This window comes from Bos taurus, chromosome 10 (genome assembly GCF_002263795.3).
Source record: "Bos taurus isolate L1 Dominette 01449 registration number 42190680 breed Hereford chromosome 10, ARS-UCD2.0, whole genome shotgun sequence".
Classification (NCBI taxonomy): domain Eukaryota; kingdom Metazoa; phylum Chordata; class Mammalia; order Artiodactyla; family Bovidae; genus Bos; species Bos taurus.
This window is the reverse complement of record NC_037337.1, coordinates 87,168,219-87,196,161: the sequence shown is the minus strand read 5'-3', so window position 1 is coordinate 87,196,161 and position 27,943 is coordinate 87,168,219. Positions and strand designations below refer to the sequence as shown.

Below are 27,943 nucleotides of genomic sequence, written 5' to 3'. Positions count from 1 at the left end.
TCCAGCCATCTCATCCTCTGTTGTCCCCTTCTCCTCCTGCCCCCAATCCCTCCCAGCATCAGAGTCTTTTCCAATGAGTCATCTCTTCACATGAGGTGGCCAAAGTACTGGAGTTTCAGCTTTAGCATCATTTCTTCCAAAGAAATCCCAGGGCTGATCTCCTTCAGAATGGACTGGTTGGATCTCCTTGCAGTCCAAGGGACTCGCAAGAGTCTTCTCCAGCACCACAGTTCAAAAGCATCAATTCTTCGGCGCTTAGCTTTCTTCACAGTCCAACTCTCACATCCATACATGACCACAGAAAAAACCATAGCCTTGACTAGACGAACCTTTGTTGGCAAAGTAATGTCTCTGCTTTTGAATATGCTATCTAGGTTGGTCATAACTTTCCTTCCAAGGAGTAAGCGTCTTTTAATTTCATGGCTGCAGTCACCATCTGCAGTGATTTTGGAGCCCCCCAAAATAAAGTATATAGAGAACCCCAAAGATTTCACCAAAAACTATTAGAACAAATGAATTCCATAAAATTTAAGGATACAAAATCAGCATACAAAAATCAGCTGAATTAGTATACACTAACAATGAACCAACAGAAAGAGAAATTAAGAAAACAATCCAATTTATAACTGCATCAAAAAGAATAAACTACGTAGGAATAAGCCAAGAAGATGAAAGACCTGTACAATGAAAGCTATAACATGTTGATGAAAGAAACTGAAGAAGACATAAATGAATGGAGAGAGATTCTGTGCATGGACTGAAAGAATTAATACTGTTAAAATGCTCATATTACCCAAAGCAGTCTTTGCAACCCAATGGACTACAGCACACCAGGCTTCCCTGTCCTTCACTATCTCCCAGAGTTAGCTCAAACTCATGTCCATTGAGTCAGTAATACCATCCAACCATCTCATCCTCCTGTTGCTCCCTTCTCTTCCTGCCTTCAATATTTCCCAGTATCACAATCTTTTCCAGTGAGTCAGCTCTTCACATCAGATGGCCAAAGTATTGAAGTTTCAGCTTCAACATCAGTCCTTTCAATGACTATTCAGTGTTGATTTCCTTAAGGATTGAGTGGTTTGATATCCTTGCTGTCAAAGGGACTCTCAAGAGTCTTCTGCAGCACCACAGTTCAAAAGCATCAATTCTTTGGCACTCAGCCTCCTTTATGGTCCAACTCTCACATCCATACATGACTACTGGAAAAACCATAAGCTTTGATTATACGGACCTCTGTCAGCAAAGTGATGTCTCTGCTTTTTAATACACAATCTACATTTGTCATAGCTTTCCTTCCAAATAGCAAGCACCTTTTAATTTCATGGCTGCAGTCATCGTCCCCAGTGATTTTGGAGCCCAAGAAAATAAACTCTGTCACTATTTCCACCTTTCCCCATCTATTTGCCATGAAGTGACATCAATCTTGGAGATGATTTTTTGGATTTGACACCAAAGGCAACAAAAGCAAAAATAAACAAGTAAGACTACATTAAACTAAAAAACTTCCACACAGCAAAAGAAATAATCAACAAAATGAAGGCAACTTATGGAGTGGGAGAAAATATTTGTACGTCATATATCTGATAAGCAGTTAATATCCAAAACTTTCATATACATATATATATATATATAACCTCATACCACTCAATAGCAGTAAAATGAAACAATCTAGTTAAAAACGGGCAGATAATCTGAATAGACACCTTTTAAAAAATTTTATTTATTTATTTTTTGGAGGCTAATTACTTTACAATATTGTACTGGTTTTGCTATACATTGACTTGAATCTGCCATGAGTGTACATGTGTTCCCCATCCTGAACCCCCTCCTACCTCCCTCCCCATCCCCTCCCTCTGGGTCATCCCAGTGCACCAGCCCCAAGCACCCTGTATCATGCATTGAACCTGGACTGGCGATCCGTTTCACATATGATGATATACATGTTTCAATGCCATTCTCCCAAACCATCCCACCCTTGCCCTCTCCCACAGAGTCCAAAAGACTGTTCTATACATCAGTGTCTCTTTTGCTGTCTCCCATACAGGGTTATCGTTACCATCTTTCTAAATTCCATATATATGCGTTAGTGTACTATATTGGTGTTTTCTGGCTTACTTCACTCTGTATAAAAGGCTCCAGTTTCATCCACCTCATTAGAACAGATTCAAATGTATTCTTTTTAATGGCTGAGTAATATTCCATTGTGTATATGTACCACAGCTTTCTTAGCCATTCATCTGTTGATGGACATCTAGGTTGCTTTCATGTCCTGGCTATTATAAACAGTGCTGCGATGAACATTGGGGTACACGTGTCTCTTTCAGTTCTGATTTCCTTGGTGTGTATGCCCAGCAGTGGGTTTGCTGGGTCATATGGCAGTTCTATTTCCAGTTTTTTAAGGAATCTCCATACTGTTCTCCATAGTGGCTGTACTAGTTTGCATTCCCACCAACAGTGTAAGAGGGTTCCCTTTTCTCCACACCCTCTCCAGCATTTATTGCTTGTAGACTTTTGGATAGCAGCCATTCTGACTGGCGTGAAATGGTACCTCATTGTGGTTTTGATTTGCATTTCTCTAATAATGAGTGATGTTGAGCATTTTTTCATGTATTTGTTAGCCATCTGCATGTCTTCTTTGGAGAAATGTCTGTTTAGTTCTTTGGCCCATTTTTTGATTGGGTCGTTTATTTTTCTGGAATTGAGCTGCAGGAGTTGCTTGTATATTTTGTATATTAGTTGTTTGTCAGTTGCTTCATTTGCTATTATTTTCTCCCATTCTGAAGGCTGTCTTTTCACCTCGCTTATAGTTTTCTTTGTTGTGCAAAAGCTTTTAATTTTAATTAGGTCCCATTTGTTTATTTTTGCTTTTATTTCCAATATTCTGGGAGGTGGGTCATAGAGGATCCTTCTGTGATTTATGTTAGAGAGTGTTTTGCCTATGTCTTCCTCTAGGAGTTTTATAGTTTCTGGTCTTAATGTTTAGATCTTTAATCCATTTTGAGTTTATTTTTGTGTATGGTGTTAGAAAGTGTTCCAGTTTCATTTTTTTACAAGTGGTTGACCAGTTTTCCAAGCACCACTTGTTAAAGAGATTGTCTTCTCTCTGTTGTATATTCTTGCCTCCTTTGTCGAAGATAAGGTGACCATAAGTGTGTGGATTTATCTCTGGGCTTTCTATTTTGTTCCATTGATCTATATTTCTGTCTTTGTGCCAGTACCATACTGTCTGGATGACTGTGGCTCTGTAATAGAGCCTGAAGTCAGGCAGGTTGATTCCTCCAGTTCCATTCTTCCTTCTCAAGATTGCTTTGGCTATTTGAGGTTTTCTGTATTTCCATACAAATTGTGAAATTATTTGATCTAGTTCTGTGAAAAATACCATCGGTAGCTTGATAGGGATTGCATTGAATGAATCTATAGATTGCTTTGGGTAGTATACTCATTTTCACTATATTGATTCTTCCAATCCATGACCACGGTATATTTCTCCATCTATTTGTGTCCTCTTTGATTTCTTTTGCCAGTGTTTTATAGTTTTCTATATATAGGTCTTTTGTTTCTTTAGGTAGATATATTCCTAAGTATTTTATTCTTTTCGTTGCAATGGTGAATGGAATTGTTTCCTTAATTTCTCTTTCTGTTTTCTCACTGTTAGTATATAGGAATGCAAGGGATTTCTGTGTGTTGATTTTATATTCTGCAACTTTACTATATTCATTAATTAGCTCTAATAATTTTCTGGTGGAGTCTTCAGGGTTTTCTGAATAAACACTTTTTCCAAAGGATATATACAAATGGACAATAGCTATCTGAGAAAATGTGGAACATCACTAATCACCAGAAAAAAGCTGGCAACCATACTTTCTGTCTCTGTGAATTTGACAACTCTAGGTCTCACACATAAGTGGAATGATACAGTATTTGTCATTTTCTGACTGGCTTAATTAACTCAGCATAATGTCCTCAAGGTTCATTCACGCTGCAATGCAGAAATTCTTTCCTTCTTAAGCCTTAAATAATAACATTTCATTGTATATGTATAACTACATTTTATCTGTGATCCATTGATAGACACCTGGGTTGTTTCTACCCTGTAGCTATTGGGAATAATGCTGCTATGAATATGGGCATACAAACACATGTTCAAGACTCTGCCTTCAGTTCTTTTGGGTATATACACAAAAGTAAAACTGCTGAATTATATGGTCATTCTGTTTTTAATTTTTTAAGGAAGCACCATATGAGGCTGCACCATTTTACATTCTCACCAATGGTATACACAAGATTTCCATTTCTCTAATTTCCTTGCCAAAACTAGTTATTTTCTATATATATTTTTGTAAATAGTTGCCATCCTAATGAGTATAAGGTAATATCTCATTATGATTTTGCTTTGTATTTCCTTTATGATTAGTGATGTTGAGCATATTTTCATGTGCTTATTGGCCCTTTGCATATCTCCCTTGGAGAAATGCCTATTTCCAGTCCTTTGCTCCTTTATAAATCATGTTGATTAGTTTTTGTTGTTGACACAATCTGTAATCTTTCCATCAATCCTGCAAGATAGATTTTTTTTTTTTTTTTGGTCACATGGGCATGTGGGTCCTTAGTGCCCCAACCAGGGATCGAACCTGTCCCCCATGCAGTGGAAGCATGGAGTCCTCACCAGTGGACCACCGGGGAATTCCTAAGGTTGATGCTTTTTTGCTCAAAGTACAGATGAAAAAACTGATTCAAAGAGGTTATGTGATTTAGCCCATGGTTGCCAAGTGGGAAGTGGCAGAGCCCAGAAAGGTCACTCTAACTTCAGAGTTATGCTCTTTTCAGTTTACATTGGAATTCTTACAAAAGTTAGGTATTATTGTTGATGATGCCAGTGATATTGGCATATGGCACTGAACTTGAAGGAAGAGGAAGCAGGGAACGTAAGAGGTAATAAGGGCTGAGAGAACTTTAAGTTTTGGTTTTGAGAATACTATATAAATATAAATAAAAACTGTAACATATGACTTGAGAACCATAATGACCAATTTTAAAATATAATCAATACTAAGCAGAGCACTAATATTATAGTATCCAATGTCAGGTATTATACAATTTAAGAGGAGCCTAAAGAATTCATGGAGAACTTCCCTGGTGGTCCAGTGGTTAAGAATTCACCTACCAATGCAAGAAACATGGGTTCGATCCTGGTCTGGAAGATCCCACATGATGTGGGGCAACTGAGCTCATGCACCACAACTGCTGAGTCCGCATGCTCTAGAGCATGTGCTTTGCAACGAGAGAAAGCTACTGCAATGAGAAGCCTGCACACTGCAACTACAGAGTACCCAGCTCATGCATCAAAGAAGACCCAGAGCAGCCAAATTAAAAAAAAAAAAAAAAAAGAATTCATGGAGAGTCCAGAAAAGAATAAAAAAGACACTTCAGTGTTGAGAAGCAAAACCTGATTTATGTGATAAAGTTAAAGAGCTCCAATTAGTTAGTACAGAAGGAAAAAAAGCTGAAGGATAATATTTTTGAAAAACTATACCTCATTTTAATTGTTATAAAGAGATCCTTGATGTGTCTAAAACAGAACATCTTTATCCTGAATTCTGCACTGTAATTGAATATGGCAACGTTATGAATGTGTATGAGGTTGTTATCTGAAAAGTAATGATTAGTCATTCTTTATTTTGTAGGAAGTAGTTTTAAAATACTGCAAGAAATAGGTTAAAACACTAGGTAATTTATAAGGTAGGTGATTTTAGTTTTGAAGACTATTTAATAGTAAAATGCTTTATTTATAAAATTTTCATTGTAATCTTCTGAGATTAGGCATTTTACTTTATTTTTTTTTTTAGGCATTTTACTTTAAAGTGAGGAGAATAAAGGGCATAAACTATTTTCCAGAAGAATTTTATGTGTGTTAAGTATTTTTTTTTCTTAAGGGCTGATACTACAAGGTAATGCATTTTGGATATTGCTAGAAGTTTAAGAAATTTACAGAACATAATCCTGCCCTCAAGGATTTCTGGTCCTACTGAAAGAGGCAATTTGCTCCAGAAGTAAGTAATGAAAAAAGATGACAAAGTACTTGAAGCATTGAACTTCGTGGTATAAAATATAAGTGCTCTAGGGATTTTTAAAAATGGCAAGATAAATTTAATTACATGAATAAGCATTATTGGAGGGGAAAAAACTTAACTGGATCCTTAAAGGATAAGAAACATTTGTACAGGTGAATAGGTACTCCAGATGTTGGCAAAAGAATACACACAGACAGAAACATGAAATTCCACTCATTCATCTATTCAATCTGAATTTTTTAAGTCCCTACTGCTGGCTGGTCATTGTGCTAAGCCTTGGGGTTTCAGCATCAAATCACAGCTGATCCTTGCCTTCCAGGGAATTATAGTCCAATGGGGGAACCAGTCAAGTGATCCCTGAGGATATTAGAATGTTGCAAGTGTCATATTCTAGTAGAGGTAATCACAGGGTTCCACTCAAGCATAGTCAGAAAGCATCTAAATCAGATCGGGCATGCAAAAGGGCAAGAGGAGGTGGATGGTGCACAAGCAGAGGGAACTACATACAAATAAAGGCACAGAGAAGAAATATGCCGTATGATGGGGTGAGAATATCACTTAGCCTCCACAGTGCTCACAAAATGTTACCTGCGCCACCTGTTTTCCAAAGCATACAGAGGCATCTTCAACCAGCAATGTGGAAGACCAGGTGTCTGGACTTTAGCCTAAGAGTACAACTAGCTCTTACTAAGCAATCAATATTGTAAGAAGTTGTATTTTCAGATTGTCTGTGGCATATGCTATCCATCCAGTCCTCTAAATAACCAATCCTTTACACTTGGACTTTGTCGGACCACAAAGAAACTTAGATTATATTAGTTCTGTCCTTCACAAAACTGTCTTCGTTGACATGCACTGAAATACTTTGCCTTCGTTGTTGGTCACGCCAAGCAGTGTGACCTACTTCTGTTGTGTTAGGGTGCTGAGGGCACTATCATTCATTCAGGGGCGCTCAGTGTCCTCTGTGTAAAGTAGGAAAACACAGGTTTTGGAGTAAGAGCTAGGAAGAAGCTTAATTTCCCCCCAGGGTATTTCTCCCTTTTTGGTAATGAGAATTATATACTTTTATTCATCACACTTCCCATTTTGTCCTGGTTGTTAGGAGATTCAGAACCAGATTCAGCCTCAGTTATAGTAATTTTACTTGGTCTGATATTTGAAAAATTTGAAATATATACTTCTTGGCCTTGATTTTCTCTTTATATTTTATTATTTTATTGCACATGGTATTATATTTTTTAAGACTCTGCTAGAGATGAGACGTCTATGCTGTATCTGCCTAGCTACAATCTCAGCTGATGAAAATTGCCAGCCGTGCATAGACTGGAAACTTTTTAATCACATAATCAGGCTAACACTAGAAGCAGCCTGACATCTGAAAGGCAGCAGCTACCTAACTTTAGTTCTGCACACCAGTGACACTTTGCTAGATGAGTGAATGGAAAATATTCTGATTCTGTCTTTTAAAGCTGAATGCAGCAAGTGGGGAGAGAAAGAATCACACAGAGAGGTCGAGCCACAAGTAAGGGTCACGAGCTGTTCACCCAAGAACAATGAAAGCTAGTTGCTGAGGAGACAATAGATGACCTGGTCATAGGGATGGCCTAACAGACTCATCATTTAGCCACCATAGCTGCTAACTGTCCCAGATAAGGCTGCAGGTTTTCATGAGGTCTGACTTTTGAGACTGTCTCTCCCCTGAGCTTATGTACAATAACTTTCTGCTGCTGCTAAGTCGCTTCAGTTATGTCTGACTCTGTGTGACCCCATACACAGCAGCCCACCAGGCTCCACAGTCCCTGGGATTCTCCAGGCAAGAACACTGGAGTGGGTTGCCATTTCCTTCTCTGAATAACTTTCTGTACCAGAGGTAAACTGAGGGCCTCTCTCACCTCGATAATCAAAAGGCTACTGTAGACAACCTAAATCCTCGGCATGAAAAGAGGAGGGTAAGGATAGGTACCAGGAATAATGGCGATTTGCAGTGGAGAACAGTAGAAAGGATGAGTAAATAGAAAATACAAGGCCTGAGAGAAGTCACATTTCTAGAAATTGCATATTTTAATGTCTGCAGATTAACTATGAATGATTCATTATTTACTGAGATTTGAAGCTCAGCCATAAAAAATTAAAAAATAACTCATCAAATGTCTTGTCACATATCTTAATTTCCCTGGGAAGCAAACCAGAAGTGAATGGCAGGGAGGAAAGTCACTTTTTAATCCAACTGATCCAAAAAAAGAAAAAGAGTGATTCTTCTGCCCAACAACAGAAGCCACCAACAAACAGGCAACACTGAAACAGCAGCTTCTACCCAGCTGACTTTCTCCTTCACACCCTGACAACCAGGTTGGATTTCTCAGGTATACCCCATTTTATACTGGGGACACGTGCTATGTTTTATTGATGAAGCTGAAGGGACATTCCACACATTCAAGCTGCTCCCCTTTGGTATCACATAACCAGTTAACCTGGGTATAGGTTTCAAGAGAAGAGGGCTCGCTGATACTTACAGAAGCCCCAAATGGACATACTGCATGTCCAAAAGGTGTGATCAGAGAACTGTAAGAGACCATTGCTTTACTAGTGATGATCTTCATTCTGGGGACTTAAGAGAATCTGAGTCTTTTGCCTTATAATCCTAACTTGAAAGAATACAGAATAAATATAAATGTGAATCATGCCCACAGGGCAATATAGTTCAACTCACCATTCTCCACACCTTGCGTTACCTACCTACACACTCTTTGGGACCCAGTTCAAATTCTACAGGTAGGGCAAGCAGAGCTGTAAATATTTCCACGGGCAAAACTTGCTTTTTCCAAAGACAGGCATGGCTTAGCATGCCGTTTTCTTTCTTTAGAACATTTAGGAGCAATTATGTCCTAAGGATAAAAGGATGGCAGAGCAAAGGTATGTGCCTATAACAAGCATCTCATTGAATCCAGAAGCATGGTGTGTGGGTTCACTGGAGGAATAACCACGGAGTATAGATTGATGACTTATAGCGATAAAGTATAAAGGCTCCCAGGGTAAGGTAACTTTATGCTGGTTGCCTGCCCAATTCAGGACTGCAAGAATAAACAGGATCTTTTTCCACCCAAAGTGAATGGATACCACACAGGACAGCACAAACCTGCTACAAGATGCAGTGGTAGGTAGAGCTCTAACAGTCCAGGGTGCCAGGCAAATTTTTTCCAGAAGGTGATTGTGCTTCCTTAATACAAATGTAAGTTGAGAAAGGAGCCACCGCACTTCCCTCCTCTGTTTATAACAAAGTAGTAATTGTTAACAATTGAAGAATCATCGCTCCTCTCTTGGGACTTTGCCAGCTCAGCAAGAGACAATATCCATTTTCAGATGTTATCTCAGTAGTCCATTTCTTAATCCCTTTCAGAAGCAGAGTTCCCTGATTTTCTTTAAGGCAAATGAACCCCCTTTGGGTGGGTTCTTAGAAGCACCCCCCCACCATTTCCCCTTAAACTGAAAGACGGGCTGTTTCCTACCCCCTATTTCCACCCAGGTTGTTCAGCTATGCCTGAGTTTTGTTGCTGAATGTAGAAAGAGTTACTACATGAAATGAAAGAGGCCTCGGGACAGGAAAGCATGAAATTTCAATGGCTGGCAGCCAGGCGATGTTGCCATGTAGAGGGACCCACATCCTTCTTGTGTGGCTGCAGCCAGATTGAGACTAGAAAACACCTACTGTTCAAACATCACTTGTGCAATACAGCCTGTAATGAAGTACTAAGACCAGTTGCTTAGAACTGGGTGATACAAACCTAATTGATTCAGATTTTTTCCTGGTTCCTTGTACAACAAATCAAAGCTATTCTTCCTATTGATGTCTGTTCTAAGAAAGTACATGTTGGGTATGGTGTGCTGAAGTCAGCACGGTTAAGGGGCGGGTATGAACAAGGCCTGGCAGGACGAAGTTGATTTTGGTCGTAGGTCCCAGACAGGGGGTCATGTCCGCCATCCAGGGGCAAACGTCAGTGTACTCAGAAGACAGAGGTGAGGGGAAAGTCTAGGCCAGAGCCTTATTTGGAGTTTCCTTGGGAAAGGTGAGGCGGGGCAGGGTAAACAGCTTAAAATGGGCTAGTTTAAATAATTCTGGAGGGCTTTGGGCTATAGGGGTGGTATCTACTTGCTTGGTCCCTGGTCCCAGAGTGACTTAGGGCAAGGGAAATTTTGACTTGCCATGGAAGAATTAGATAAGGAGGTAGTCGGGGATATAAACTTGGGATTGGCTGGTTTGTATATGAAAGGCACATATGTGGGCAAGTTGTCATTATCTTTAGGCACTAGCTTGCCTGGCAGGGGCAGTCTGTAAGGTCCCCAAATGCCAAAGCATCAAGAAAATAGAGTTGACATAATTGACTCTGAGATGAATGGATGCAAGTTGACAATAAAGAATCTACGAAGACACAGAACAGTGCATGTTTTTAAATATGCCACTTGCCTGGGGCAGCATATTGAGGATCTTAAACTGTCTTGAGTCCCCAGTATCCTTCAGCACATCTTTCTCATTTTTTGATAAGAACTGGTATTTTTTCAGTCTTATATAACATGCTATGCAAACACGTATCAAAATCCTTGAATTTAACTTGACTGCCTCTCTAAACCCATATATGGAGAGCTGGTGATGATCTTCCTTCATGACTGTGGCTAAAGGGACCTCTGCCCAAGCAGTGATTCTGTCTACACTGCATTTAAATGGGAATAAAGCACATGTCTGGGTGATGGGCTGTGGACTCCTGGGGTTCTGCCTCCTTACTTTGTAAACTACCTAACTCCTCTGCTCAAGGAGAGGCAGCCCACTGCCATCTGCTGCGCTGGCGGCCTGCCCCCGGGGCCCCCCCGCAGTTATACTGCACCCACTGTCTTCTGGGCCCATACACACTTGGCGTGTGGTCTCACCCCCACCTCCCACCCCTAGCTTAGGTACAGCTCAGGCTCAGCGGGATCTGTGTCTCCAACGGAGATTTAAGTGTTGAGAGACAAGCTCTTTCCTGGGGCTTCTTTGCTGATGAGCCTATGTTGCCAATGTATCTTCTGGGTGGACTGTAAGGGCTACTAATGAAATAGGTTCAAGGAAAGTGATATTACAACCGAGGCAAGTCCAAGTCTCACAGTCCTGGAAACGGAGGGACATTAGTACTTCTTGGCAGGCCGCTGGTTTGGTTTGGAGCTTGATGTCACATTCATTCTCCTGGCTGCCAGTCTCCTGAAGGAAATATTGACCTTCTCGCTTTAGTTTTCTATATTTTATGCGTTGCTCCTCACTGGATAGGCTGCTTAGTATCAGAACTGCAGGACACTGGTAAGCATTACCAACAGCACTCTGGTTGGTTTCGGTTTCTCTGGTACATTTTGGTAGATGACCAAGACGTGGATTTGGTGTTCCCTCCTCTCTTCTCATTCCTTTTTGGAAAGAGTTGAGATGGGCTGGGGAAAGATATTTGAAGCTTTCTGATCCAATGTAAATGAATCCTGTGGTGGGTAAATAATTTTCCTCCCTCCTTTGCCTCTCCTGGGGTAGTTTGATGAATAATGCTTCTCAAATAAGTTTATAAATATTCCACTAGAGGTAAGAGGAGTATTAAGCTCATAGCAGGTGTGCCATTAATGCTTTAGTGTGTAGGGTAGAGCAAAGAGGAAAGGAATCATCAAAATTTTGTGGTTTCATAGAATTTTCTGGAAGTGAGAGCGGGGAACAAAATACTGGGGGCGGGTAGCACTGGTGAAGTGTGGGTATAACCTCACAAGATCAAGTCAGGGCGTTCCTTCAATGAAGGAGCTTTTTTTGGGACAAGTGGTAGGATGGAGTTATAGTTTTGTTTTTCTTCCAGTTATAGTATATGTTTATCTTAACTCAGAAAGAAGCATAATTAATCAATCTCGCCAAAAAATTAAAAAATAATTTTTTTTCTTTGCCTATCTCCTATTATCTCAAAGTCCAATTCACAAATTACTCAACTGTAGTCTAAAAGTCTTCTTTAATAATAAATATTCATCTTCTTTAGATGCTACTGCAATTTGGTCTTCAAATATCATGCTTTTCAACATATCCTGTTACATTTTATTTGTGAATAACTCAATTACGGTTTTAGTTTCTTCTTTGATTGGCCTTAACGTCCCCATACTTTTAACCAAAAGCCTCCATAAGAGTTAAGGAGATTTCTTACTGCCACAGCGCCACCTACTGGTAGGTCAACACAGACGCAAGATAGCGGTAGCTTAACTTGGACCCACAATTTTGGAGAGTCCTTCTGAGCTTCGGTTTTTATAAAATGCCAATTTCCTTGTCATTTTGAGAAACTATCACTTCTCTTGATAGCTATTAATACTCTTGCTGTGGCATAAAGTCAGCAAGTTATAATAAAAAAAAAAAATAAGCTCTTATTTCTTACTGTTACCTTAAATTGGCCCTGACTTCACCGACTTTGGTTTTCTGTGTCCTATAACTGTAGCAAGGGCTCCAGATTGTGTGGGCAAGGGTTTGGATCTGGCGAAAATAACCTGGGGAGCTTCCAAAGATCCTGAAAAATGTAAGAAAAACCCCCACTTAACACTTTATTTAATCTTGGCTGAAAGGACAAGAGGTCAAATCTAAAACTAGGCTTTAGGGGATCATTGTTCACCCTGATGCTGGAGCCCCATTTCCTGCCAAACATCGAATCTATCCTCTCTCTCTTGCTTTCTAACCATGTTAAGAGTGGGTAATAAACCCAAATTCTTGTCCCTCTGGCTCTGGGGAGAGAACAACGTTTTGGGAGCAGTGAAGTGTATAAGACACTAGGGCAAGAATCTCAAGGGTTTGTTTATTTTTACTAATTTATTATATTCCAAAGCCACCCTGGATCTCCAACAACTGTACCATGCATGTGAAAAGAATAAGAATCTGAGAGTGAAAAATAGGTCATCCTGCCAAGAGCGGCCAGGCAAATAATTTCATTTGAAAGTCAAAGTGATTTCTAGATCCTTAGGGTTTGACTTCCACTGGCTTTACTTTGTATTGAAATAAGTTCCTTTCCCTTGTTGTCCCAGAGACAACAAAGCAGGCGGGCAGAGGCCCACTGAGGTGCTGCTGCCATGTCCCCACGCGAAAAGCACAAAGCAGCACAGAATTTTACCAGGGCCCACATGGCCAAAGCTTAGCAGAGGACACTGCTTCTCACTACTTGTAAATGAAACCCACACTGGTGTTCGAAAGGCCAGGTAAGGTCCCTTTCTCTGACTGTAGATCTACAATAGCTTTAAAAAAAAAAAAGCCTGGGGGAGTGTATATGGAGGCTGGGCTCCAGGACAGGAAAAGCTTAGGAGGAAGCAGAGGGACAGGGATGAGGGCAGCTGGTGTGGCTTCAGGCCCTACAACAATGGTGGTTTACACCATCAAATCAGCACGAGAGAAATGCCAGTTATCTAATCTGCCGCGCTCTGCTATTTTCGTTCACCGTTACCACTTCGGAACTCAAGAAGAACACCATGCTTACAAAGGAGGAGGGCCAGTGGCTTTGGCTTTAAGCCAAAGGCCCTCATTCCGGCTTCCTTCTCAAATTTCCAAATCTGCTGACTCTACACCTTCCCTTCTATAGCACACACAGAATATAGCTGGAGGTAGGGAAGTCAAGGAAAAGTAACATTCACGGTGCATTCCAGGCACTCTGCTAAGAGCGTTCCCGTTCACTACCTCATTTAAAGTTCATAACAAAAAGAATGTCACTATGCCACCGTCAGTGGGAAAGGACTTTTGAGTGGTTTTTCAACAGCACCCTGGGATGAACTGTATCTTGTTCAGATGGCCTGACGAGCAGGGTCTCACAGCTTAAAGGCCTGGTTGGCTAGACTTGGGGAGGGGGGCAAGAGGTCAGGAAGCAGACTTCTGCTACATTCATGGACTCAATCACTGAGTTAACTGGACCAGACAGGAGCTCAAACACCTTTCTCAGGCAGTTCAGTGAGCCCTGTACAGGAAAACTTCCCAACTCTCAAAGAGATGTGCAAACCTTCTGACTTGTTCTCCCTTCTTGTGGGTTTAAAGAAAAATGCTTTTAATAGCAGCCTAACCTCCTCCTTTTTATAGGATGTGCTTCTGAACCCCCAGAATAATGCCTTTAAATCTATGTGTAACACAGAAAAACAGATAATTTGTGGGTGAAACACTGAAGTGCCAGGTAGTTATTTAGTTATTATTATATTGCTAAGGTAAAACATTTATTGGGAAGTCTGGAAAATGCCTGAACCTTAGCTACCGCACATTCATCTGCATTTCTCTAAGGATCAAGAACCCCAAGCGAGTCATGGAAGAGAACAAATTCAAAGGACTTTGGAGGCCCAGAGTCATTTGGAGACAAAAGCAGTCCGCAGAATCCCGTGTAAAAAAAACTGGAAGACAACGCGCTCATCTTCATTTAGAAGCATGGAGAGACGTATTCATAGATAAGAGAAGCTTAGGAGAACCAGGAGTGCAACTTCCCCTTGTCCTGTGGTTTTACAGCGATACCAAATTCAGTACAACTGTTACAGAAACTTCTAAGTACCGTCAACAGTCAGTCAACATTACTTCATGATCAAGATGCTGGAAGTGTGACCTGCCTGGTCGCTCAAATTTCCAACTTCCTCGGCCAGAGTGCATGCAAAGAGTTCAGTTTCATACTTAATGTATCAAGGAGACATGCAAATGAAATAGGCAGGTTTCTTGGATCTCCTAAGCTTTGTAAACCTCTCCAGCCTCAGCAAATCTGAAGAGCTGCCGAGGCTCTAAGAGCTCTATCTCATGGAAATCATTCCAGGTAGGCCATGGTTCTTTTCACCTCCCACTACTCAGGCCATAAGAGTTCCAGGTGAAAATTTAACCTCCTTAAAAATAACTATCATGTTCTAGGAGTTCTTTTTAGGGGGAAAGGGGAGGGGTAGTTATATACCCATCAACTATTTCTTGAATTTAGGTTTGAAGAGTTTAAGTGGAAAACAAAATCTATACTCTTTCATATTATTATCTGACTTGGGTGCAGTTACAGAGCCTTCCTCTATATACAGTAAGCCTATGAGGTATATGTATTAATAATTATCCCCATGATACAGGCAAACGAACCAGATTCCTTAACAATCTTGTCATCATTTTAAGGTGCATTGTATCACACACACACACCCTTGCACCCTGCCCTTAAGCCCTCTGCTCAGAGGCCGTAGTTCCCAGCCACACTGATACAGTGGGGCTCCCAGAACACAACACCATTTCACCACCAGCCCTCTTCCCTCACTGGCCTTTGCCCACACTGGTCTCTCTTCCTGGACCTCCTTCCACCCCAGGCCTCCCCGCTCCCGGCTGATCTGTCAGAGTCAGACCCCAGTTTAGACGTGTCTTCCTCTAGGAAGCCCTCTTCTATCCCTAAAGAGCCTGGGCCAAGTTGCTTGGGTTCAAATACTGCTCCACCACTGACCAACTGTGGGAATTTGGATTATGGTTCATAATCCGTCTGTGCCTGTATTTCTTCAGCTGTAAAACAGGGAATACAGCCCCCATATGGCACGTGTGCTTTGTGAACAGATGAGTTATGGCATGTGAAGCATCCAGAGGTGTGCCTGACACACAGCAACACTGTCTTCTATTATTCCCTGTGTCCCCAGTGCCTGGCACTCCCTCCCGCATCCACATCCCGTCAACCTCTCTCTCCCTGAGCCTCTAAGCTTCTTGACCGCAGGGAAGGCCTAGTTCACTCTTCATGTGTCTCACTGCCCAGCATGCTACTTTCTCCACAGGAGGTGTTCAAAAATAAATACTTGTTGAATCGAATAGTGGATTTCCTTTCAATTTTCTGACTACTTATGAGTGCAGGAACTGCTACTCACAGGAAACTATCCCCGGGCCAGTGCTGCCTCATACGTTGAGAGGCTTGAGGCCCTCAGCTACTACCTGGCAAGACCGTGGTGTTAGCAGGCAGCACACAGCCCGGACCGCAGCTCCAGATCTGCACCCACGGGTCAGCTCCCACAGGCTCTCCACTTTCTAAGCAGTGGAGAGCAGCTCCAGATCTGCACCCACGGGTCAGCTCCCACAGGCTCTCCACTTCCTGAGCCTCTGTTTGCTCACATGGAGGGGACAGGGTACACCTCACAGGGCTGCAGTGAAGATTTAACTTAAGATGCTAATACTATGTGTGGAAACACCATATAAATGGTAAAACACTGGCAAGTTTTTTCAAATACAGGCAATTTTTACTAAATGCTACAAATCTGATAACACTCTGCCAGACTGGGAAATTTCACCTACCCCAAACTAAGCTCAGAAAAACCACTTTATCCTAAAATGTATCATCTGAAAGAAGAGAGCGACTACATGCCCATTTGCCAACGCTTCAGAAGCCTGGGAGGCTTCGTTCTCTGAACTGGAGCTCTCCTCAGAGGCAGAGGAGAGAAGGGTGGGCCCAGTCCCTCCCCAATGCCCTGCCCAGACTAACCTGTGGAGCTGGTGATGGGCACAAAGGCTGCAGAGTTAAGGCTGCTCTGGAGTCCGTTCAGCTGCCCTTCTGTGGAGGCCCCTCTGAAACACAAGTGGCTTGGTTAGACCTGAAGACAGAAAGGCGAGGTCAACTACAGCCCTTCAGGGGCACTGCCTCTTGCTTCTGGGGTTGCCCCCCTCCCAGCTTCTTTTAAGACTTCTTTCAAGTACAGATGTCATCTTATCAGAAAGGACTTGTACTATCAACCTATCCCCTTCTTCTGAAGTGTTACATGTTTTAAAATTGTCCATTTCTCCCCACTAGAATACAGCTTCAAGAAAATATAGGCTTGGATCATGACTGTGTCCCCCGCCCCCCACTACCTATCACAACGCCTGCACCTAATAAGCACTCAACAGATAACTTGTTTACTGAATGAGTAAATTAAGTTCCTGGTATTGACTTAGACAAATCATAAGTAAAGACGTCAAAAAAAAAAAAAAGTTTTATGTGCAACAGTGGTTCTCAACTGGGGGAGGAAGGAGGGGCGGATTTAGGCCTCTATCCCCACCCTCCAGTAAGGGACACTTGGTGATGCTGAGATATTTGTGGTTGTCACAACTGCGGGGCCTGCTGGCATCTAGTGGGTAGAGGCTGGGAATGGTGCTAAGCCTTTCCCACAGTGCCCCTGGAAAGTGCCCCCAAAGAGTATTCTAGTCCAAGATGTCAGCTGTGCCAAGGTTGAGAAACCACATATAGAGGTAGCTCCCCTCACACCAAGTTTTGACAAGAGATAGGACAGAGTATTTTAGATTCTCCAGCACAGGTTCCCCAGCCGCCTGCTTTAGAAGTTCTTTCACTGGCTTGACGCCTTATAGACTATGCCAGGTCCTCCTGCCACAGGCTCTTACAGCTCTGTCATTCTTTCATTGCATTTACCAAAATTATATATTTTTTTCTTTTAAAATTTTTTTCCTTGACTGCATCTCATGGCATGCAGAACTTCTGAGGGGTCAAACCTGCATGCCCTGCAGTGGAAGCATGAAGGCTTAGCCACTGGACCACCAGGAAAGCCCCTGCCAAAACCATGGGACTATGGGGTAGCTGTGAGCTTAACATCTGTCATCCTTGCTAGAACGTGAGCTCCATGAAGACAGAGATTTCTTCAGTCCTACTCACTGTTATACACTTAAAATTTCTAGAAGTAATCTGACCCATTACCCCATAAATACACTTATTTGTTGGGCCTGTCTACCTTGATTTCAGTTGACATGTAAAAATTTTACCTGGGAGAGTCAGTAAACACCCTCTTCCAACAACACAAGAGAAGACTCTATACATGGACATCACCAAATGGTCAATACTGAAATCAGATTGATTATATTCTTTGCAGCTCTACACAGTCAGCAAAAACAACACCAGGAGCTGACTGTGGCTCAGATCATGAACTCCTTATTGCCAAATTTAGACTTAAATTGAAGAAAGTGGGGAAAACTACTAGACCATTCAGGTGTGACCTAAATCAAATCCCTTACGATTATACAGTGGAAGTGAGAAATAGGTTCAAGGGATTAGATCTGATAGACAGAGTGCCTGAAGAACTATGGGTGCAGGTTCATGACATTGTACAGGAGGCAGTGATCAAGACCACCCCCAAGAAAAAGAAATGCAAAAAGGCAAAATGGTTGTCTGAGGAGCCTTACAGATAGCTGAGCAAAGAAGAGAAGTGAAAGGTAAAGAAGAAAAGGAAAGATACATCCATTTGAATGCAGAGTTTCAAAGAATAGCAAGGAGAGATTCGAAAGCCTCCCTAAGTGATCAATGCAAAGAAATAGAGGGAAACAAAAGAATGGGAAAGACTACAGATCTCTTCAAGAAAATTAGAGATACCAAGGGAACATTTCATGCAAAGATGGGCACAATAAAGGACAGAAATGTTATGGATCTAACAGAAGCAGAAGATATTAAGAAGAGGAGGCAAGAATACACAGAACTATACAAAAAAGATCTTCATACCCAGATAATCTTGATGGTGTGATCGCTCATCTAGAGCCAGACATCCTGGAGTGCAAAGTCAAGTGGGCCTTAGGAAGCATCAAAGCTAGTGGAGGTGATGGAATTCCAGTGGAGCTATTTCAAATCCTAAAAGATGATGCTGTGAAAGTGCTGCATTCAACATGCCAGAACATTTGAAAAACTCAGAAGTGGCCACAGGTCCGGAAAAGGTCAGCTTTCATTCCAATCCCAAAGAAAGGCAATGCCAAAGAATGTTCAGACTATCACACAATTGCACTCATTTCACATGCTAGCAGAGTAATGCTCAAAATTCTCCAAGCCAGGCTTCAACACTACATGAACCAAGAACTTCCAGATGTACAAGCTGGGTTTAGAAAAGGCAGAGGAACCAGAGATCAAATCGCCAACATCCATTGGATCATATAGAAAGCAAGAGAATTCAAGAAAAACATCTGATTCATTGACTATGTTAATTAAAGCCTTGGACTGTGTGGATCACAACAAACTGTGGAAAATTCTTCAAGAGATGGGAATACCAGACCACTTCACCTGCTTCCTGAGAAATCTGTATGCAGGTCAGGAAGCAACAGTTAGAGCTGGACATGAAACAACAGACTGGTTCCAAACTGAGAAAAGAATACGTCAAGTCTGTATACTGTCACGCTGCTTATCTAACTTATATGCAAAGTACTTATATGCAATCATGTGAAATTCTGGGCGCATAAGCTAGAATCAAGATTGCCAGGAGGAATATCAACAACCTCAGATATGCAGAGACATCACCCTTGTGGCAGAAAGCAAAGATGAATCAAAGAGCCTCTTGATGGAAACGAAAGAGGAGAGTGAAAGTGCTGGCTTAAAACTCAACATTCAAAAATGAAGATCATGACATCCAGTCTCATCACTTCATGGCAAATAGATGAGAAAACAGTAGAAACAGTGACAGACTTAATTTTGGGGGGCTCCAAAATCACTGCAGATCATGATTGTAGCCATAAAATTAAGACACTTGCTCTTGGAAGAAAAGTTATGACCAACCTAGACATCATATTAAAAAGCAGAGATGTTACTTTGCCAACAAAGGTCTGTCTAGTCAAAGCTATGATTTTTCCAGTAGTCATGTATGGATGTGAGTGTTAGACCATAAAGAAGGTTGAACGTTGAAGAATTGATGCTTTTGAACTGTGGTGTTGGAGAAGACTCTTGAGAGTCCCTTGGACTGCAAGAAGATAAAACCAGTCAATCCTAAAGGAAATCAGTCCTGAATATTCATTGGAAGGATTGCTGCTGAAGCTGCAGCTCCAATACTTTGGCCACCTGATGTGAAGAACTGACTCATTGGAAAATACCCTGGTGCTGGGAAAGACTGAAGGCAGGAGATGAAGGGGATGACAGATTGTACAAACTGTATTTTTCCCGGCAATCTTGATTCCAGCTTATGCTTCATCCAGCCCAGCATTTCGCATGATGTACTTTGCATATAAGTTAAATAAGCAGGGTGACAGTATACAGAGATGGTTGGATAGGATCACCAACTCGATGGACATGAGTTTGAGCAAGCTCTGGGAGTTGGTGATGGAAAGGGAAGCCCAGTGTGCTGCAGTCTATGGGGTCATGGAATCGGACATGACTGAGTGACTGAACTGACATGGGAGAGTCGAGTTCGTGTATACTCAGTTTTTTATCTGTTGGGCAGCATACAACCCAAGCTTTAGCACCTTCACCCAACACTATTTTTCCACTTATTCACTCATGCAAAAATTACCTACTAAGCATTCTCTATGCTCAGTGTCAGTGAGAAGGTAGACACCAGGCAAATACATAGGATACAAACTGTGATAAACGCTAAGAAGGAAAAGCACAAGGCGTTATGAGAGAATACGATGGGGAACCTGATTGAGATGGTGAGCACAGTGGTCCAGGATGGCCTTTCTCAGGAAATCATACTTCAACCAAGTCATGAAGACAGGAGAAGTGGGCATGAACCAAGAGTAGGGAACGGGAAAGAGTTTTTGGCAGAAAAGAAACGGCTATGTAATGATTCTGAGGAAGAAAGGGTCTTCGAATATCCTAATCCTGCTGCTACTGCTGCTGCTAAGTCGCTTCAGTCGTGTCCGACACTGTGCGACCCCATAGACAGCAGCCCACCAGGCTCCCCGTCCCTAGGATTCTCCAGGCAAGAGCACTGGAGTGGGTTGCCATTTCCTTCTCCAATGCATGAAAGTGAAAAGTGAAAGTGAAGTCGCTCAGTCCTGTCCGACTCTTAGCGACCCCATGGACTGCAGCCCACTAGGCTCCTCTGTCCATGGGATTTTCCAGGCAAGAGTACTGGAGTGGGTTGCCATTGCCTTCTCCAATATCCTAATCCTAGGAGCCTTTAAAGACCAGCAGGGCTCACCAAACATCCTTGACAGGAATCACCTGTGGTCACTTGTTAACCACACAGCTTTCCAGACCATTCCCTTGGAGATTCTGATTCAGTGGTCTGAGACAGGCCTTGAAAACTTAGGTTTTTTTTTACAGCCCCCAGGGGCCTAGGTGATTGGTACCACCAGAGAAGTCAGGGAAACACTGACTGGTGGGTACAGAGCAAGGTGGTGTAAGGAGCTCTGGGAGCGCCTGGTAGAGGCTTAGGTGCCAGGTGGTCCCAACACCCCCAATGGAGACAGGCCACTTGAAATCACACTCCAGGATCATGCTGTCTTACAGCCCTTCCCCTGCAGTGAGCTGCGACCTGGGCCCTGCCCACCCCTCTCCACTTCTGAGGACAGGGGAAGCATAGATGCAAGGAGGAGAGGAAGGAGCAGAGGGCTTTCCTTTTTCCAAGCCTTCGCCTTGGAGACCTACATCTGGAATGCTGGTGCATTTTATTTCAGTCCCTCATGGACTCCTCAAAGCCATCCAAAGCACCTGTAAGGCTGATACTTGCTCTTCTAGGTCCAAGTGAGAAACAAAAAGTTTTGGAGGGTCTGGGATGGGCTCTTTCCTTTAAAAAATGTTAAAAATCTAAAGGCCTGTTCATTTGCGTTAGGAGCCACTGAGTCAAGAAAAGTTAAGGGGCTGATCCCAGTGTCACGGAGGAAGCCCTGAGTGTAGCAGTAGAAAGGCAAGTGGGCAGGCAGAAACGTGGAGGCAGTAAGAGAAACAAAGCAGGGGACAGAGGGCTACTCGGGAGACGACTCCCTGGGGTTTAGGGCTAGTGCGTTCTCTTTCTCTGCTCCTCTCTGCAATTTCTACCCTACACTTCATCTTTATAGGCTGCCTGCTGGCCTCACCCAAGATCTCCTGCCCCTGTCCCCTCTGTACCCAGTTCCACCCACCTTTCCATCCTCCTCCTTCCATCAGCCCCCCACCACAGGCGTCAGGAGAATATTTCTAAAGTTCAGCCAGGCTTCCCTGGTGGCTCCGTGGTAAAGAACTGCCTGTCAATGTAGGAGACACAGGTTCGATCCCTGGGTCAGGAAGATCCCCAGGAGAAGGAAATGGCAACCCACTCCGGTATTCTTGCCTGAGAAATCCCATGAACAGAGGAGCCTGGCAGGCTACAGTCCATAGGGTCACAAAGAGTTTCAGACACGACTTAGTGACTAAACAACTACTGTTTCTCACATGAGGTCCCCTTCTCCCCAGTGGAGGAGAAATATGTCCATAGACATCCAAGTGGAAGCATAGAGTAAGTTTTCCCATGGAAACGCTGTATACAAAATGGTTTGGGTTTATGTTATCACAACTTTAGGCACATGAGGGGTAAATAGGCTTTTGTTGTGATTATAATATCACTTCCTTGGAAAATACATTTCAACTTCTGGACAACCCACTCCTAAATGAGACAAACACTGCTTGTCTAGAGCCTGCATGTTAACTTGTACTTGCTGATCTGATGATTCTTTGCTGTTTTCATAGGGAGTACTTGTATTTTAGGAAATATTTACATAGGAAGGTAAGTATATGTTCCCTCGGTTCTTTCTAAGTTAATCACTGGGCTTTAACATTAAGATAACAGGACCTATCTCATAACGTTGTTAAGAATTAAATAAGATGGTGGATGTAAAGTACATCTTAGTACAGCGTCAGGCATCACACTTAGGGCTAAATAAACATTAATTATTAATATAGCAGCATTATTTTTACTTAGAAATACATGGATCACAGCCTTGTCATGGTGAAGGGGCTTGTGTAACTCAATGAAGCTGTAAGCCATGCCATGTAGAGACACCCAAGACATGGGTCATGGTGGAGAGTTCTGACAAAATGTGGTCCACTGGAGGAGAGAATGGCAAACCATTCCAGTATTCTTGCTGTGAGAACCCCATGAACGGTAGGAAGAGGCAAAAAATTATGACACTGAAAGATAAGCCCTCCAGGTGGGAAGGTGTACAATATGCTACTGGGGAAGAGTGGATAGCAATTACTAATAGCTCCAGGAAGAACGAAGAGGCTGAGCCAAAGCAGAAATGATGCTCAGTTGTGGATGTGTTTGGTGGTAAAAGTAAAGTCCAGTGCTGTAAAAAACAGTATTGCATAGGAACCTGGAATGTTAGGTTCATGAATCACAAATTCCAAGTGGTCAAGCAGGAGATGGCAAGAGTGAACATCGACGTCTTAGGAATCAGTGAACTAAAATGGACAGGAATGGGCGAATTTAATTCAAATGACCATTATATCTACTACTGTGGGCAAGAATTCCTTAGAAGAAATGGAGTAGCCCTCATAGTCAACAAAAACATCTGAAATGCAGTACTTGGATGCAATCTCAAAAACAACAGAAGGTTCTTGCTTCAGTTCCAAGACAAACCTTTCAGCCTGACAGTAATCCACTGTCTATGTTCCATCCTCTAATGCTGAAGAAGCTGAAGTTGACTGGTTCTATGAAGACTTAGATCTTGAACTTCTTATTGCAAAATTCAGGCTTAGATTGAAGGAAGTAGGGAAAGTAGGGGAAAAAAGACCTAAACCAAATCCCTTATGATTATACAGTGGCGGTGATGAATAGATTAAAGGGATTAGATCTGCCAGACAGAGTGCCTGAAGAACTGTGGGTGGAGGTTCGTACCATTGTACAAGACGCAATGACCAAAATAATCGCAAAGAAAAAGAAAAGAATGTAAGGAGGTAAAGTGGTTGTCTGAACAGGCTTTACAGATATCTGAGAAAAGAAGAGAAAGGCAAGGAAGAAAGGGAAAGATACACCCAACTGAATGCAGAGTTTCAGAGAATAGCAAGGAGAGATAAGAAAGCCTTCTTAAGTGAACAATGCAAAGAAATAGAGGAAAACAACAGAATGGGAAAGACAGAAATCTCTTCAAGAAAACTGAATATATCAAGGAACATTTCATACAAGGATGGTCACAATAAAGGACAGAAATGATAAGGACCTAACAGAAGCAGAAGAGATTAAGAAGAAGTGGCAAGAATATGCAGAAGAACAATACAAAAAAAGTCTTAATGACCCAGATTACCATGATGGTGTGGTCACTCCCCTAATGTCAGACATCCTGGAGTGTGAAGTCAGTGGGCATTAGGAAGCAGCTAGTGGATGTAATGGAATTCCAGATGTATTATTTCAAATCCTAAAAGATGATGCTGTTAAAGTGCTGCACTCGATATGTCAGCAAATTTAGAAAACTCAGCAGTGGCCACAGGACTGGAAAGGTCAGTTTTCATTCCAACCCCAAAGAGGAGCAATGCCAAAGAATCTTCAAACTACTGTAAAATTGTGCTCATTTCACATGCTGGTAAGGTAATGCTCAAATCCTTCAAGTTAGGCTTCAGCAGTACATGAACCAAGACGTTCCAGATGGCCAAGCTGGGTTTAGGAAAGGCATAGGAACCAGAGATCAAATTGCCAACATTTGTTGGATCATATGGAAAGCAAGAGAATTCCAGAAAAACATCTACTTCTGTTTCACTGAGTATGCTAAAGCCTTTGACTATGTGGACTACAACAAACTGTAGAAAATTCTTAAAGAGATGAGAATACCAGACCACCTTACTTGGCTCCTGAGAAACCTGTACGGGAGGTCCAGTTAGAGCTGGACATGGAACAACAGACTGGTTCTAAATTGGGAAAAGAGTATGCCAAGGCTGTTCACCCTACTTATTTAACTTCTATGCAGAGTATATAATACAAAATGCTGGGCTAGATGAATCACAGTTGGAATCAAGACTGCTGGGAGAAATATCAGCAACCTGAGATATGCAGATGATACCTGTCTAATGAGAGAAAGTGAACAGGAACTAAAGGGCCTCTTGATGAGGGTGAAAGAAGAGAGTGAAAAGTTGGCTTAAAACTCAACATTCAAAAACTAAGATCATGGCATCCAGTCCCATAATTTCATGGCGAGTAGAAGGGGAAAAAGTGAAAGCAGTGACAGATTTTATTTTCTTGGGTTCCAAAATCACTACAGATGGTGGCTACAGCCATGAAATTAAAAGACACTTCCTTCTTGAAAGGAAAGCTATGACAAACATAAAGAGCATATTAAAAAGCAGAGGCGTCACTTTGCTGACAAAGGTCGGCATAGCCAAAGCTACGGTCTTTCTAGTAGTCCTATGTGGATGTGAGAGTTAGACCATAAAGAAGGCTGAGTGTTGAAGAATTGATGCTTTTGAACTGTGGTGTTGGAGAAGACTCTTGAGAGTCCCTTGGACCACAAGGAGATCAAACCAGTCAATCTTTAAGGAAATTAACCCTGAATATTCATTGGAAGGACTGGTGCTGAAGCTGAAGCTCCAATACTTTGGCCATATGAATAGAAGAAATGACTCATTGGAAAAGACTCTGCGTGTAGGAAAGATTGAAGGCAAAAGGAGAAGGGGGCAGCAGAGGATAAGATGGTTAGACAGCATCACAGACACAACGGACATGAATTTGAGCAAACTCCAGCAGACATTAAAAGACAGGGAAGCCTGGTGTGCTGTAGTCCATGGGGTCACAAAGAGTCAGAGTTAACTCAGGGACTGAAGAACCACAGGAATATCAACAGTCTTTGCATTTACTATGGGCCTATCCATATGAAGAAGCATTTAAAAAATATGATTCATTTGGCTGTCATGTCTCAGGTATGGCATGGGGAATCTCCATCGAGCATGTGCACTCCAGATTACAGGCTCGGTAGTTGTGGTATGAGGGCTTAGTTGCCTCACAACATGTGGATCTTAGTTCCCCATCAGCGATCCCACCCTGCATTTAAAGGCAGATTTTTAACCACTGGATCACCAGGGAAGTCCCCTACATGAAGAAATATTAAGTTGGATGACTCACTGATTCTAATTCAGCATGGATTATTAGTGCTAAACTGTAGAAGAATGACCATGAGATGTTCAGAACCTGCAACTTAACAGCAATTCACTATTAAAGTCAAAAGGTAATTGTTGGTAACTTATGAGGCAGAAATTAAAATTAGTCAAAATTACTTTCAAACTCTCTTTGGAAGACAGGTCTCATTTGAGACTGAGAAGCAGTCTCAATAAATCTAACATAGGACTTCCCAATCTCCTGAGAAACCTGTATGTAGGTCAAGAAACAATGGTTAGAACTGGACACAGAACAACAGACTGGTTCAAAATTGAGAAAGGAGTACAACAAGGCTGTATATTGTCACCCTGTTCATTTAGCTTATATGCAGAGTACATCATGCAAAATGCTGGGCTGGATGAATCACAAACGCTATAGTTGAAACCAAGGAGAGTGTGAGGGACGACTGATTCTGCAGTGTTCCTCAACTGTTATTCCTGGAAATGGTGAAAGTTATGGAGATGGAAGAAGAGTTAGACGTGGGCTTACTACAATCTCAGCTGCAGTAACTGGCCTAGTTCAGACCCTTCTCTGCAGATGAACTGTCTATAATTATCAAAAACTGCTGAAGGGCAGGATTCCTGATGAACTGAGCCACCTCAAAAAAGCGAAATGAGACAGGTGCCTACGTTAGTAGCAATGATGAATTAGAAGAACTCTATTAACGGTGACATCTCAACATAGAAAGGAAATTTCCTTGGGACATATTCAAAGTTAGTACCTAAGAGTTCCTCAAATATTAGATACATACTTCCTAACCCAGAATTCGATTCACTTGCTCCATTTCTTTCTACTCTTTTTGCCTCTTCCATTTTCCTGAGGTCTAAGAAAGATCCTGGCACTGAGGGGAATAGGCCTTTCAAAGATGCTGTTCAATAATACACTGCAAACAAACAGTGTCTCTGTAAGTGGAAATATGTCTGCATTTATTATTTTGAGAGATTTCTTCTAGGGCAAGTCTCTACTTAGGGAATAGCGAAGTTGTTCAGTAGTGTCCGACTCTTCACGACTCCAAGGACTGTAGCCTACCAGGCTCCTCAGTCCATGGAATTTTCCAGGCAAGAATACTGGAGTGGGTTGCCATTTCCTTCTCCAGGGGATCCTCCCAACCCAGGGATTGAACCCAGGTCTCTGCATTGCAGGCAGACTCTTTACCCTCTGAGCCACCAGGGAAGCCCATTTAGGGAATAGAAGATGATTAAATGGGTGGCTAGGAGTTCCACCACCATTAAGATCACATCATATAGCAGGCCTACGTAACATGCCATCACCAAGGAGGGTTATAATGGGTAAAATCCCCATTATCCATTTTGCTGGTGAGGGTGACTCTGTATTTCCTTTATTTGTGGTTTCCTCTCCCTGCCTCCGACCATTATTTTGATCGGTGGAAACTTTTCCTGAAAGTGATATTCTTTCTTTAAGATCTGTTTTGATCATTACTTCACAAGGTTGACTGTGGTCTGGTGCTATATTTCAAGACTTTCCACATCTCTAACGTAGAGGTACTAGTTTTCTATTTCAATGGTTTAGTGAAAGTCTATCTTGGATTCAAGCCACCATGTTAGGAATGACCTTTCCATAGAAGGGAGGACCCACAAAAGGAAAACGCTCAAGATTTTACAGAAAGAGTAGAGTTAGAAAAGCTGATCTTGCCAGGGCTGTGGCAAACAGCTGTGGTGGCATTTATCAAGGTCCTGAAAAGAAACATCCTCAAACTTGATAAATTTTATAAAATATTGGTGACCAACACTTTCAATTCTCAAAGGACAGAAGAAATCCTAAGATGCAAATTAGGTTAAAGAATTGAATTCCACCTCTCCCACCTCCCGCCAAAAGACTTCAACTTTGCTTAGCAAACATTTCACACACATTAGTTATCTTCTAATTCTCCATACAACATATCTATGTGCAGATAGGTGTATGTGTAATCCTGTCCAGGGATGATATACACATTTCACAAACAGACACCAACATTCCAATCCTTAGCAAATAACAATTAGAACATTATTAATGTGACTCTGGTTCCAAAACCAATTCAAGAAACAATTTAGTGAAGTCAATTTGTGTATTATTGGTGCACAGAACACATTTTACAAATTCACTTTTATTTCTTG

At 41.9% G+C, this 27,943-nt stretch overlaps 1 protein-coding gene across 1 annotated transcript in view; it reads right to left on the bottom strand.

The window, feature by feature from the left end:
- Positions 1–27,943, bottom strand: part of TTLL5 (tubulin tyrosine ligase like 5) — a 317,558-nt gene that overhangs the window by 38,542 nt on the left and 251,073 nt on the right. Inside the window, 1 exon segment of the mRNA XM_059890944.1 lies at positions 16,535–16,617. Within this exon segment, the coding sequence (XP_059746927.1) occupies positions 16,535–16,617 (83 nt within the window).